This window comes from Hyposmocoma kahamanoa, unplaced genomic scaffold (genome assembly GCF_003589595.1).
Source record: "Hyposmocoma kahamanoa isolate Upper Pololo Valley unplaced genomic scaffold, ASM358959v1 79, whole genome shotgun sequence".
NCBI lineage: Eukaryota > Metazoa > Arthropoda > Insecta > Lepidoptera > Cosmopterigidae > Hyposmocoma > Hyposmocoma kahamanoa.
Genome location: NW_020653993.1, coordinates 10,854,623 through 10,870,221, shown reverse-complemented (window position 1 = coordinate 10,870,221; position 15,599 = coordinate 10,854,623). Strand labels below are relative to the sequence as shown.

Below are 15,599 nucleotides of genomic sequence, written 5' to 3'. Positions count from 1 at the left end.
GACATGTCTCTTTAAACACGGTTCTGGCAGAATACCAGCGTCATGGGAAACCGCGGCATTTATGCTGAGCCAGCACCTTTTCACTACCATGACTTCCAAAACTATTTACTTTAATTAGTTATACAGGCTATATATTTGAAAGTGAGACATATTCATACATGTCATAGTAAATGATGTAACAACTTAACACAGACTAAAATAAATTAGGATATAGGATAGAACAAAACATAAATCGACAAATGTGTTTTGGAGTGTACATAGGAATAAACCGATTCCCTTTACGCTTGATTTCGAGTGCAATGAGAATACTACCAAGCGAGCGCCGAGAGAGACAGCAACAATATCAATGATTTCACATTTCCCTTCCTGCTTTTCTCCTGAAAATAAAAACTAAGTTACTCACCTACTCATTTTGTTACGATGAAAAAAGCTGTTATCAAAATGATTATGTTTTAGCTTATGTTAATTATTTTTTACTTTTAATTGACTTATATTTAATAAGAATTGAGGTTTTTGGCATAGTTAAAAATGTGAAATCAACATTACAATGATTGATTTTTTAGTTATTTACAGTTTATTTACACTTACGTGGTACAGGGCAAAATGTCCAGCGTTTTTCACAATGCATAGTCTCGCACGGCATAGTAAATTTTGTTTTAAATTGTTCAACACAAACACATTATTTTTGACTCACAGTATAAAATGCTAGATAATCCTCTCACGCAACACTTGGACACTGTTCACCTCCTCCGCGTAAACTCCGATTTGGGAACATTTCTCCGAACATTTCAATAGCTTCTTGCCTCACACCATCACCACTACTCGTTCACTGAGAAGAACGAGCAAGAAACTAATTTATCTTTATACTTTATCATATTATTATGTGAACTCATACTTTTACTGTGCACCATCGCACCACTCTTGAAGACTCGTGTTCAATTTTGGGATGTCTAACAGAATGATGAAGATGTTATCTTAAGCTGAATCCATGTGATGATTATTAAGTTGGTTTTATATTTCTGTTACAGCAATTCTTGAACTTAGCAAAGAAAAAGAAAAAAGCAGATTCCCCTCCGCAGTCTAAGTCCAAGGGCAAATCTTCAGGAAAGTCTTCAGATAGTGAATCCGACTGGGACGACGATGATAAGAAAAATTGTAAGTAAACATTATAGCCTATATCATGCTACGCTACGTTAGCTTTTCAACTTTTAGCGCCCAGTTACACGAGGAGAAAGTTCTCGCGTGGCCACCGCGCGGCGACTGACGCTTTCATGTACATTATGACGAATCTGAATTCTATTTACTAGGCAACAAAATTTAGACTCCTCTAAATACCAAATTCAAGCCAGACTCGCCCGCATGCTTAGGGCGCGCATTTCGACCCCTCCTACGTAAAGTACCATATGTCGAAATTGCCAAGTTTACAGGGAAGCGTTTTAAAGTTCTGAATTCACGAAATGAGCAAAACACGTGAATTTAGCATTTCTCAGTTTTATTCGAGAACGAGTTTTAAAGTAACAAGCTTTGCCGAATAAAACTGAGAAATGTGTCTCATTTCAATGAATTCAGAACTTTAAAACGCTCCCCTGTAAAATTATCAATTTCGACTTACGATACTTTACGTAGGAGGTGTCGATTTAAGTTAAAACGTAAAAACTAAACAAATAGAGCGAATTTTTAACCGACTTCAAAAAAGAAGGAGGTTCTCAATTCGACTGTGTTTTTTGTATGTATGTTACGCGATAACTCCGGTATTTGTGCACCGATATTCATGATTCTTTTTTTGTTGGAGAGATGGTACCTTCAATAGTGGTCCCATTTAATTTTGAAGAAATTCATCCACCTCTAAGAGTGGCTGTTCACGCATGAAGATTCATTTTCATAAATAGCGCCTAATTTTTTGATTTTGCTATTCTCTAATTCAAGGCGTTTTTCTCTCTCAATATACATTGAGTAGTGAGAACCGATTTTTTTATCTCTTGTGTCAAGTTCCGTATAGTGGCGAACTAGGGGATGAATCCGGGTTTGCGCACTTTCCGGTAACCGATTTCAAAAAAACTTAGCAAATAGATGTAATTCCACGTACTTTTGAGGTCGGTTTTTTTAGTACTTTGTACTGAGATTTTGCCATGACAGTTAGACGCACTCGGTTGCTGCGCGACGGCGACGCGGACTCCGCTCGGCGACCGGGGTGAGCACGATACAATTCGTGTCGAGTAAATTCGGGAATTAGGGAGCATGTGACAAAAACTCAAAATCGAAAAGGCAATATTTAAAGAAATGAATTTGAAAAATATCTACTTTTCTTTTGCGGTAATTTCATACCTTATCCACCTAGTAAAAAATAAAAATAGTGACATATCGGTCTGTATAACATTTTTTTTTTAATATAACATGCGCCCTTTCAAATAACTCTGGCAGAATATACCTTTGCAGTAAGCTAAAAATTCAATGTAAAGTAGACAACATCTGTACAATAATATCTATTACCATTCAACCACTGGAGTCATCCATATCTTAGCCTAGATCTCAGTCCATCTAACACCCATCTAAGCCCAGCTGACTAACTGAGTAAATCCAAATAACAGCCCGGGGTGATATTTAGTTATTTCGCTTTATACTAATGGTCACTAATGAAATGCTCTTGTTGGACATTAAAAATTATTTAAGCAACACTATCTAACCATACATAGTTACACCAACGTAAGAGTGTCATTTTTCAACCCTGCTATTGGCAGAATCATTGTGTAAAAGAAATTTTAATTTAATGACAACACAGCAATACAGTTTCTTCCGAGACCTCGCGATAGATTAGGAGATGCAATAAATGTGCAATAAATACTACATACTGAATATTAGTAAGAGCCTGTGCACATGGCGTATTTTATAAGCGCAGACGACGCGCGTTTCACGATCGCGCGTTTACGCCGCCGAAGATGTTCGAAAAGCAGATTGTTGCGTTTGTATTAATTCAAACGCGATACATCGGATGAAACGTCGCGTTGCAAGACCGAGGAAATTGGCAGGGGAGTTTACATTTTTTTCTTTTTAAAACTAGCATAAGCAGTGCTGTCTCGACCGACGCCATTATGCTACCATTGAAAGTACGCTCCGTAAATGCCAATAAAAGTTTCACAAACGCGGTTGAAAGGCGCGTTTACGGCGCGTATGAATTTATGAACGTATGCATAGGTTTACTGGCTACGACTGAATCTCGTTTGAATCGCGTTAACGCGCGTCATCAGCGCGTAGTCTGCGCGTATAAAATACGCCGTGTGCACAGGCCCTTATGTATACAATATTAATATCGGGCCGAGTCCCGATAGGACTAATTTGGGAAATGAGCTTTTCTAAATTGGTTCCTGAACCAATGTCGGACGACTACAGGGCCTTCCGACATTCGTCCGAAACAATTACTGGCAAATAAGTAATTCTCGACCAAATTAGAAGCGTGATGCGAATGAAGCTTCATATTTGACATTGTACAACGGGATTTTTAAGCGTGTTAGTAATTGTTTCGGACGGATGTCGAATGGAGAACGCGAGTAGTCTCCCTGGTCTGAGTGTCATGGAGCGCCCCATACTGTAATGCGTTGCTCTGGTACTCATAGTACAAAAAATTTCCATGGGACCATGTAATTGATATGGTTGTCTGGCACATCATTATTCCAAATTCTAAACCCACTTTTTAGAGACCCGTGTCCCAGCAATGAGACGTACAATGAATTGAAGGAAGGAATGATTTACGTGAATACTTTTTTTAAATCAGGAATATCAATATCGCTATGTAATAATAAGGAATGGATGGGGAGCAAATGCAAAACTTGAGAAAGTTAAATTAATATTATAAACTTTTAATAAATAATAAATAAATAAAATTGTTTATTCAGTAACATAATGTACAGAGAAAACTAAAGACTACTTATGCGATTTAATGTAAAAATAACACATGTACCTGAACTAGGAAATTCCTGTATTTCAGGTAAAAAGTACTACTAATTATAAATGTGGATACTATTAATATTATAAATACTTTTTAGGAGAATCTTATGAAATAAAATTAAACAATTAAATAATAAATTGCCATTAAAAAAAAAAAAAAATAAAAAAAAATGTACACTTAAACAAGACAACATTTAATTTACGATAATAAATAAATTCTCTGTATCCTCATAGGACATATTTTGAAGAGCTTCTTGGAGAATTTTCTTTACCTTAAAGCAACAGAAATTATAAATGGAATATTTAGCGTTTAATTTATTGTACAAAAATGGTCCAAGAAACACAAAAAATCTTGAAATAAAAGTATGTTTTGATGATATAATTTTGGGGCAGACAATATCTTTTCGTCTTTTATTAGTGTTTTCAGTAATATATGGGAGCAATACGTGCTGTTTGAGGACTGTGGACTTAATGAATAATTGCCTTACAGTTAATACTTTACATGACTTATACAGAAGGTCAGTGGGGTAACGGAAAGGGCGGTAGGTAGAAACCTTTAGGACAGCTCGCTGGGCTCTTTCAATGATTAGTAAAGTAGTTTTAGCTATACCACCCCATGATGTAATGCAGTAAGTAATTAATGATTGGCATAATGCATAATAAACTTGCCTGATTATTTTAAAATCAGCAGAAACGCGCAGTTTTTTAAACACAAACATTAACTTACGGAGTCGGGCGCTTAGTGCTTCGATATGGTGTTTAAAGGATAGGATGTCATCTAATATAACACCTAAATACTTTATCTTGTTAGTAATAGCAATGTCTGGACATTTACACAGGTTGTTAGTAGGGTCAAAACAATGGTGAGCATATAGTTTAGGGTTAGATATAAATGACTTTGATTTCCGCATATGGAATTGCATAAAACAAGTTTTATCCGTATTTAGTGTTAGCAAATGATGTTGGAGCCAGTTATTTACTATATTGAATCCACGCTGTGCATAGTCGTATACCTCCTTGTCAGAGTTTGCAGAAAAGAGTAGAACAGTATCATCAGCATAGGATATGATCTTTCCACCTTGTAAATCTAGGTTACAAAGGTCATTAATGTAAATCAGAAAAAGTGTTGGTCCTAAAATACTTCCTTGAGGAATTCCAAATGAAGTGCACTTCAGATCAGAACTGTGAATGTCACCTATTTTAACACATTGGGATCGGTCCTCCAGGTAGTTTTCGAGTAATTTAAGCTGTATGCCCCTTATACCAAGCGATTCAAGCTTCTGTAACAGCACAGGGATGTAAACTGTATCAAAAGCCTTCGCTAGGTCTAGAAAAATACCCACAGTTTTGTTACCCTTGTCTAGTTCCCTTGCTACAAAATTCGTAAGGTGATGCACGGCGTCAGATGTCGATAATTTAGATCTAAAAGTATACCCTGACAAATCGTTTGAAGGAATCTTTTAGATTCTATTTGAGAAGTGAATTGTCGAATGGGTTCGTAAAGGGAATTCCACAACTCTGTACCAGATACTGTTAAAGAATTGAAGCGAAAGTCGAAGGTATGGGGGTCAATGCTTTTATGTTGTGTGTGAAATGTGGGCGACAGGGTCAAATTTACGTAGTTTAAAGATAAACGCTTATTGCACACATATTTTGGAGCCGTTCCAATTTATTCAGCAAGGTGACTGTCAAATCCGGGCATTAAACATTTGTATAGTCCAGTACTGGGTGTAGAAAGCCCTGGAGTAATTTTCTGTCTAAAGTGGCATAAAGTTTATAAATCTTCTCAATGAGAAAATACAACCAATATAATACGAACATTCCAATAACAAACACGAAAAATATCCCAATAAGTAATACGAACGTCATGAAAAACCGTAGATGGTAAAGAGTCAAGGTCATCACGTGATGCGAACCAAACCAATGTGTACGTCACCATACTCCGCGGAAGCTTAAGCCGAACAGAAAATGCTTTACGTGCAATTAAATCGGAAAAGCGTTGTACGATTCGCCTGTGTCGAGCATTGTCATTTGTCGTCAACAAAACCATTTTCTTCATAGTAATAAATTGTGTTTTGGACTTGTTAATCTTTAGATCAAACAATTTACTCCAAAGACAATGGATTATAATAAAAATTAAATGTAGATCATTGGTAGCATCTATGGATAAGTCGTTAAGAGACGACTGGGTGTCAATTTGGAGGTAGTCAGACTAAAAATGACAGATAGAAGTGAGTCAGTGTAATAATAGTATAGAAAGAAAACGTGCCACTTTGCTCCCAGCAGAAATAGCGCATCACGTATATAAATAATTACTTTAAAACGAAATTGACCATCCCTCCCTCTTATCCCATCATGATTTCCATCAATCTTATAAAGTTAAAGCTTAAATAATTTTTTTCTTTTTTTTTTTCAGCAAAATCATCATCTTCATCCGCATCAGATTCTGAATCAGACGCTCGTAGTGATACTTCAAAGAAAAAATCACCACCTCGCCGGAAAGGCAGTAAATCTGACATAGAGACCAAGAAGCCAGAGCCGAAAAAACCCGAGCCCAAAAAAGATGTACGGAAGAGTACCGATAGTGCAGGGTCCGGGACCAAGAAAGATGTTTACAGTGAACCTGAAGAAGGTAACTTTAGACTTTTTAATTTTGCTTCCATTCTGTCCCGCTACAATTTAAATTAAGCTTTACACCCACGGAAGAAAAAACAATGAAAGTACCTTAAGCCTCGATTACTGTCAGAACCGCTGTCGCCAAAACTCACACATTTATAATTATAAACACTATGAAATCTTGATAATGATTAATCGTAATTTTTAAGTTAAAGAGAAAACAAATTCTGGACTGTTAATATTATTTAAACTTTACTTTGTTGGCACATCGTTAAAAGTTCAAAACCGTTCAGTATGGTGAAATTACATGCACATGGGACTTGTCAATTTACGTCTCATGGTGACGGGCGCAGTGGCAGTGTCCCTAAATCTTTGCGATTTAAATTCTGAGTGGCACTGCAACTGTTATGGATAGGCGTGTTGCTTACCACCAGGTGCACGACTTATTCGTCCCGTCACTTGGTATTATAAAAAACCCATTCTCGCAAGTTACGACGTTTTGATTTTATATTGAAATTTCAATCGTGCTGACATCTAGCGGCCAATAGCTAAACGACGACGAATTCGCGATGTTTACTTAGATATCTAAAAAAGAAGCGGCCATATTGCAACGAGATAATTGACACGACCATAACGTACAAAGCGAAAAATGGCGGACTGAGCTCAATTATGTGCAACTAAGCGTACTGTTGGCACACGTTTCATGCCAACTTGGCACTTGTACTGTATTTATTGTTCTGTGTTTACACCTTATAATTATGGTTTCTGTCTTCCATTTAATAGTTACAGTAAGTAGGTGATTTTTTTTAAAGTGATGACTATTGATTTTTTTTAACTTTCCTCCTTTAAACACAGGTGAAGTATCATCACATTCGTCTGACAACGATTCCATAGACTCGGAAGAGGAATTTGACGATGGGTAAGCAATTGGAACATAATGCCCCGGAAAAATCGCATCGCGTCTGTTCTAAAATCGTGTCTATATCTGTCTGTCTCTTTCAGATACGACGAAAACCTCATGGGAGATGAAGAGGACAGAGCGCGACTCGCGGCCATGTCAGAAAAGGAAAGAGAACAGGAAATCTTTAAGAGAATTGAGAGGAGGGATCTCATGAAAACGAGGTAAGTAGTTCTTAGGTTTCTCACAAATGGCACTACAGCCAAAAAGCTTTTTAAATAAAATATCAATGTCCGACAACAAGCACATAGAGAAATTCATGTAGACGTCAGCTGATGTTATGGCTAAGAGATGAAAATTTCTATTCAATTAATGACTTCTTTATACATAATTCTCTATAAATTCGACTACTTAACTTATATGACAAGGAATATTTTTATATTGTTTATATTTTTTGACATCTTCATGACGACAGTAACTTACTGTTATAATATGTTATCTTTATACTAATGCCGGGTGCACGAGTTTTTTAACTTGCGTTTTTCTTTACTTGCGTTGGCTGGGCCACGGCGTAGAAATCTGCCTTCCGCGCAAAGGCGTTCACGAGTCTTCCGCTTTGCGTTGCGGAGAGACTTGCGCGCATGCGCGGCGCCTTGTCTATGTTTTGGTTTTATTGGACGCGTGGACACTACTGCACTGTGATTGGCCAGTGGTGCTGTCCTCCGCAAACGTTCTCTGTTGCTTGCGTGGAAATGTCAAACATGCTAGATATCAAACACATGCAACGCAAAGAAATCCAACGCAAAGCTAGCGGCCGGCGCAAACGAGCGACTCGTGAACAGTCCTACCTGCGCGCACAAGACAGACCTTTGCGAAAAACGCAAGTGAAAAACTCGTGCAACCAGCATTAATAGAAGTTTCTTTAGAATTGTTTAGCTGCCAAAATGTTGACATTCAAAGATTTAGTTTTTGCCGATAGCAGTAAAATATTATATTAATAATAAATTATTTATTGAATAACTATTGTACAAAGGAATAACTTAAGGCTAATTATGCGTATCAGCATAAAATATAACACATATACGGGTCGTTTTCAGATAAACTCCAAAAATGTGTCCCTTTCAAAAACTTTTATGTTATTACATGAATGCTAAGCATTATTTATATAATATGATTGCTTGCTTACTTAGTCTGTGTTACACATAGAAAGACTACTTTACTACGTCACAGTAATAAATAAAAATTAAAAAAGTGGGCAATTTCTCATTCATGGGAGCCGGTTCCAGAAGAAGAAAAAAAATTAAACCCTTGGAAATCTCAATATTTCTTATCGAGGATAAACTCTAATAACTTACACGTTGAATACATACCGTAACTTTCCAATTTATTATAAACATGTTTTCTTGGGAATACAAAATGTGTTTCAATTTTTCTTATCATTAGTGTCAATTCAACTAAAATCCTCCTATATCCTAATAAGAGAAGTTCATACCGCATCACCTTCACCTTTCGCACACGTGAGAAGGGGCTCCTGTCGGATTGGAGTGCGGAGATGCACAGTGAAGTAACCTGTGCATCTCCGTTTTAGCAATAAATCGACTTAAATACCAATTTCAGCGCTAGTCACTAAATCGTTCTCATTCATTTAAAGCAATCTATCTAAATAACTATTAAGAATAAGAATAAGAATACTTTATTGCGTAAGCACCGAGACACACATGATCTTAAAATTAAAATAGAACATTATAAACTTTAAACTAAAATACAGGACTTACAACAAAAGTTAAAACATAATTATAATGATTAAAACAAAATAAATAAAAAAAAAAATTAAAAATGTAGTAATAAATGCGTGTCGCGGCGCACGCAAACGGGATTTGCTCAGCTATTAGCTACAGGCTCATAGATTTCAGCCTGTAGCGCTGGTTTTCAGCAAGCCCGATATGAGTGAAGCACGGACTCGAGCACTTTAAAATCCATGCACTTTTATAACGGTCCAGCATATTTTACACACTTGACAATTAAAAATGTATCCAAATATCATTGTCGCTCTCATTTTTGTCTACTTTTAAGTCAAATCGTTACTTTAAGCCATACTTTTACTTGCAATACAACAATTAAATGGTGATAGTGGTGGTGATGACGGTGGTGACGATGATGATGGTGGTGATGATGATGTGAATGGTAATGATGCCGATGATAATGGTGATCATGATGATGATGTTGACGGTGGTGATGATGATATATTGATGTACAACAAAGTTTATATGACATTAACAAAATACTTATTTAGATTTATTTATTAATAACATATAGATAGATAGATGATCTTACACGGATGAGAAGGATTTTGATACAAGAAGTTATATTAAAATATTTGTTACATGTTAAATGTTGTTTTATGAATGATAAAATGTGTGTTGTAATAGTAATTTCTCATTACTGTGCCGTCTTTCTCATTTATGTTTATGATAAAATCATTCGTGTTACTGCAATCTCATTCGTGTGACCTAAAATATCGTTTTTTGTTGTATTTAACTTAAATATTCCTGTGATATTATAATTATTGACTTTGCTTGAACTTATTTATACGTTTAAGACCTTAAAACCAACAGAAAAAAGGGTTTTACAAAAATCACTCAAAAAGTGCCATTGAAATTCGGAAAGCGAAATACACCCATACCTGAACTAGGAGAATCCTGTATTTTAGGTAAAACGTACTAATTATAAATGGTGGATATATGATTAAATTATAAATTTAAAAAAAAACTAAACAATAAAATGCAAATCATGTACCTCTATATGTTTAAATTAGACAACATTTATTTTGGGATAATTAATAAATTCTCTGTATCACCGTAGGACATGTTTTGAAGAAATTCTTGTAGATGTATTATTGTGTATATTATGTATATATTCTTGTGATGTAATATTGTAAACCATACTTTAAGCAAATAAATATCAGTCATTCCGTCATTCATTCATGAGATCAGCTAATTTGTTCCCTAGTTCATTTGGGACTATTCGGGAGAGCAGTTAGCTCTATCAAATGTGCTAATTCACATCCAGCCGGATTGAAGGAAATTTTCTTTGTGTTTGTTCGATATTTGCATCAAAAACAACACCCAACCACAGCCCTACCGCTTAACTGACTCTGTAGTCTTTGCAGTGAAGTATTTTCACAATTATGAACATCATGGTAATAAAAACATGATATTCAATAAAATAAACGAGGTTAATACTATTTTCTAGCAACTATTTAGTTGAAAAGGTGGTAGGTTGCAGAACCCGCTTACGTAAGTCATTCCCTAGTTTGTTCCTCATAGCTGTACTGCTATGTTCCGAGTTGAATGATAGGGAGCACAGACATATATCTAGATAGACGCCACAAGTGTACGTTCTTCGCGTGCCCAAAGTGAGTGAAATGCCGCTGCTACACTTCAGAACGCGCTCGACCATTATCGTAGATAAACACCAGTCGATAAATGTATAATTGTGCCATTATAAACTGAAAAAGCACGATAACTGTGGGTAAACGGGTAAACAGGGACATTTCCTTCCACGACAAGTGATTTTGTTATCAGAAGATGCATAATTTATTTTAAAAACAATTATTTTGGTAATCAACATTTTTTTTAAAACAACTAAAATAAAGGAAGGTCTTAACTATCTTATTCTACTATTTTTCTACTATATTCTACTATTTTTGTACATTATTCTATTTAGAATCGATTACTTAAATTGAATGCGCGTGTTTACGCGCGTACTCCGCTCAGTCAATCGATTTAGAGCGAGCGGAAGGAGGTTTCCTTCACTAAATAGTTCTTGTGACGTCATAGTGGGTACAAAAAATGTGGCACGCTTGGTTTTCATACAAATTGCTCTACTTGCGGCGTCTACCTAGATATATGTCTGTGATAGGGAGAGCCAGTGCAATCACAAGCAAAAGAATCTTAATTATGTATAGTTAAAAGCTTAACTTAGTATAGTACTGTATGTATATAATAATGATATATAAATAAGTTTTTTATTTTTATTCTTTAACTGCCTCCGCGGCCGAACGGTTACTATCCACTGCTCCCACGCAGGGGTCCCAGGTTCGATTTCCGGGCCGAAATGTTTGTATGGCCTACATTTATTTCTCTCGTGAGTTTGGGTGTAATTTGTGGTTGTCTATGTGTGTCTCCATGGCACCTTCGACACAGGGTTTCCCTTGTGCGGGGCGATGTTGAGTCTGTGCGTTATATTATTATTATAACAGAGATGATTGGAAGATGCGATGTCCACAAGAGTAGAACTCATAAGTTTGATGATGACTAACCAGTCACAAACGCACGTAACTTAGAAATGAAAGTCATTACGTGTCTTCTCAATTTAGAAGCAACCATAGTCTTAGAGGCTTGATAAGCTAACTATGGTTTCGTTATAGTATGTAATTATCATCTTCACCATCATAATTAAAGACAAAGGATAAATTCATTCCTTACGTAATTGTACTTTGCGTAGACTGGAATGTATCTTTGAAAAATTTTAAATAAGGTATTTAATTAAATTTTTTATTGAATTGATATTCAATTATTTTTTGTGAAATTACTCCACTAGTTTGTTATAATTATTAATACAAAGATCGAACACTCAGAAACAACAATAGCGACATCTCTCGCTAGGACTGGTAGCTGTAAAGGTACTAACTGGGTGATAAATCTGTCATAGATTTCTCATAGATGGCGCTACGACTAAAAAGTCGTAGACCAAGTACAAAGACACGACGCAAGCACATAGAAAAATTCGTGAGGTCCGTTGGTTCGTTCTGTGGCTTAGTTGGTATAGCGTCTGCCACGGTATGCAAGAAGACGTCGGTTCGAATCCGACCGGATCGAAGGAATTTTTTCTGAGTGTTCGATCTTTGTATTAATAATTATAAGGTATTTAACTTAAAACTTTTGTTGGTCTGGTTTATGACTTTACCACCTCAATCAACCGTGACCATGGGACCTGTAAAGGGTCCGAAATGATGGATCCTGAAAATAGATTGTTTCATTATTATTATTTATTTTCTCCACAAAATTAAAACTTTTTTGACAACCAGAATATTTTTTTCCTTCTACAGATGGGAAATAGAACGCAAACTCCGTCTTGCGAAACGCTCAGCAGCTGAAAGGTCGGCGTCGCCCGGCGAGATCGCGAGAAGACGCGATGCGAGAAAGCGGCGACGAGCGCAGAGAGAGAAAGAAAGGGAAAGAGAACGTGAGAGACAGAGAGAGAAGAGAGGTTAGTAGCGTCATATAGGTCGAATCAATATCGAAGCAAACTATTCTTAGTATCGGTACGATGCGACAGACAGTACAGAAGTCTAATTCCTGTTCAAAGCTCAGTTTTCTTTCCACAACTTCGAAGTAAACATTTTGGACACAGTTCGTCCAGTCTGTATCGAATCACTCACAGTCTTCTCTTGCAAAAAAATTACTTAGTAGACAACGCAATAGGCCTCGGGTAACGCAATAGGAATTGGGCTTCGGATCTACACACTCACACGTCTGATTAAAATGCTCTTTTTAACCTTGTTTCTTTGTTTGCAGAAGCAGAAGTGGAAGAACAAAAGAAAGAGCCGGAGAAAGAATTAGAAAACCCTTCACCAAGTCCAGGGGAGATCGTTGATGAAAATAAAGATAATGGTAATGCGTTTATTCGAAGTTTTAATTAATGATAATTCAATGTTTTTTTAATTACATAAAAAAAATTAAATATTAAACTAAAGGCGAGCTAATTATACTTAAAATAATCAAAATCAATAAACAAAACTACCATTCATTCGCAAGACAGATTCTCTGAGAAGAATGAGTAAGAAACTCTAGGGATTGCTCTTTGAAAATAGATGTATCAATCGTCTCATTGCCATAGATTTTTCACATCCAAGTACGAACTAGCCATATAACTAAGTCTTAGAGTAATACATCGTATGTGATTTCTGGGGAATTTTTCAGGTCGAATATAAAAATGTGGTGTAAAATGAAGCAATAATGTTTGTAGTTGACATTTTAATTAGATAAATTATACCTGTTTTAGATACTATATTACTTTAATAATGTATTTCAGCGAGAAGCTTATAAGATTTTGTTCAACAAAAATCAGTAAGAACGAACTATGTGAAAACTCGAGACTTTTCACTCTTAGGCGACGATAAATTTTTGTATAGTCTTTATTGCAAGAGAACTACGTACCCGTTTATTTGACTTTACCCGAAACCTCATAACTGCATTAATTACACATATTTAAGGCAAACAACTTTTCTTATACGGCTTTTGGAGATCCATATTTTTTTTATGAGAAGTCACGAAATGTTACCAAGTTAACGACGATTTTGTTCTTCTACAGAAGCCCCGGACCGCTCAGCGTCACCTCTGTTCGGTGCGAAAACGGAACGTAAGCGTAACGTTGACGACCGGAGGCAGAACGCCATGGCGGCGTTGAGGGCGCAGCGAGACGCGAAAGCGACTAGAGTGGAGCATTTTAAACAGAAACGGAGATTGGAAGAGGAGAAGAATAAAGACAAGGAAGAGGAGGATGTAAGTATAACGAGGCTATGTTTTTGTGAAGAGGAGTAGTTTAGAGGATGAAAGTAACAAGACTGTGTTATGTAAGGGGGAGGAGTAAAGAGGAGGAGTAAAGGGGAGGATAAAGGTAATAAGGCTGCACTATGTAAAGGGAAGGAGTAGGTAAGAAGATGAAAGTATTAAGGTTGATTAGGTAAAGGGGTGGAGTAAATGTGTAAAGTGTATGTGCAGGTAGGAGGATGAAAGTAATAGTGTTGTGTTATGTACAGGGGAGGAGTGGGTAGGAGGTTGAAAGTACTAAGATTTAATGTGTACGAGAATGAAAGTTGTATATGCCAATACTACGCTGTAGTATAGACGCCTATCTATTAATAGATAAGTGTGTAAAAAGTTTATTGGTAAAGATACAAGGTAAACGAGGCTGTGTATCTCTTACGTGGTCGTTAAGTTGTTAAATGTCTAAATGGACTGAATGTTCGTTAAACAATAATTTAATTGTGACATAAGCTCACAGGTACACAAACGGCCGTGGAAAGTAGAGCGCAAAATAAGCTAAACTAAAATGTGCGGTTGTAATCCGTACAAAATTAAGAGATTTTCGTGTTATATATACGGAAAGATGGGAGGATGGAGGTATCACGTTTGCGTTATGTAAATGGTAGGAGTGAGGTCAAAGATTTAAGGCATTTGAATTGTACGTTAACAATAATATTTGTTGTTTCAGGACGCGGATGCAGAGATCATAGGCGGTAGTACTAGTAAACAGAGTGTTAAACTGAAAGCTTCGGACATCTATTCTGATGATTCGGGGTCCGATTCTGATGACAATAAGTCTACTGGTAAGTTTTTTTTTTGTTATTTTTATAACGACTAACGGTGGTCCATGTTGGGAAGTTCACATCACAGACGTGTATACAACAAATTACTATTGTACACAATAACAAACAACAGTGTACAATATGAAACTCAATTATTTTCACAAATTTAAAAAAATACACTCAAAGTTAGTCAATTTATTTTTGGCAGAATGGTGTTTATTTAAATATCTTATCGATATTTGTTCTGGTCCACCAGGCCGTCGCAGCTCCTCAAGTTCCTCATCGTCTGGTGGCGAAGAAGAGGAAAAAAAACGGAGAGAGGAAGAGATCGAAGTCAAATACGCTGACAGCAAGGATCAGATCAACAAACTTAGGCTTAGCAGGTATCGTCAAACTAAACCTTTTTAAGGTTCTCTCCATTATACGTACACACAAGATAGATAGAGATACGTGTCACAAAAGAAAAAAACAACAGCAGTGTTTAAACCTCGAATACTATCAAAACCGCTGTCGCCAAAACTAAAACATTCATAATTTCAAACATGTTTGAAAAACTATGAAATCTTTATAATGATTGGTCATAGTTTTGAAATTTTAAAAGAAGTAACAACTGTTAATATTATTTACCCTGTTGGCATATCGTTAATCAAAGAGTTTAGTAACTAAACGACGACGAATTCGAGATGTTTTCTTAGTTATCCAAAAAAGAAGCGACTGTATAAGGTTTACTTTCGTAACAACAAATATATTTATATTATCGCAATAAACAGA

At 36.2% G+C, this 15,599-nt stretch overlaps 1 protein-coding gene across 1 annotated transcript; it reads left to right on the top strand.

Moving 5' to 3' along the window:
• The first annotated feature begins 603 nt into the window (after nt 1-603).
• Nucleotides 604-15,236, top strand: LOC113233555 (RNA polymerase-associated protein Rtf1). Its single transcript, XM_026468677.1, has 10 exons — nt 604-612; nt 1,029-1,155; nt 6,359-6,574; nt 7,414-7,477; nt 7,561-7,680; nt 12,567-12,727; nt 13,036-13,131; nt 13,832-14,022; nt 14,735-14,849; nt 15,085-15,236. Exons 1-10 carry the CDS (start codon nt 604-606, stop codon nt 15,234-15,236), a joined length of 1,251 nt encoding a protein of 416 aa, XP_026324462.1.
• Nucleotides 15,237-15,599: the final 363 nt, after the last annotated feature.

Excerpts from the sequence above, each read along its gene's own strand:
- LOC113233555 (XM_026468677.1), top strand. Across the intron at positions 7,478-7,560 it reads GAAGAGGAATTTGACGATGG|ATACGACGAAAACCTCATGG; the intron begins GTAAGCAATTGG and ends TGTCTCTTTCAG. Across the intron at positions 14,023-14,734 it reads AAGACAAGGAAGAGGAGGAT|GACGCGGATGCAGAGATCAT; the intron begins GTAAGTATAACG and ends TTGTTGTTTCAG.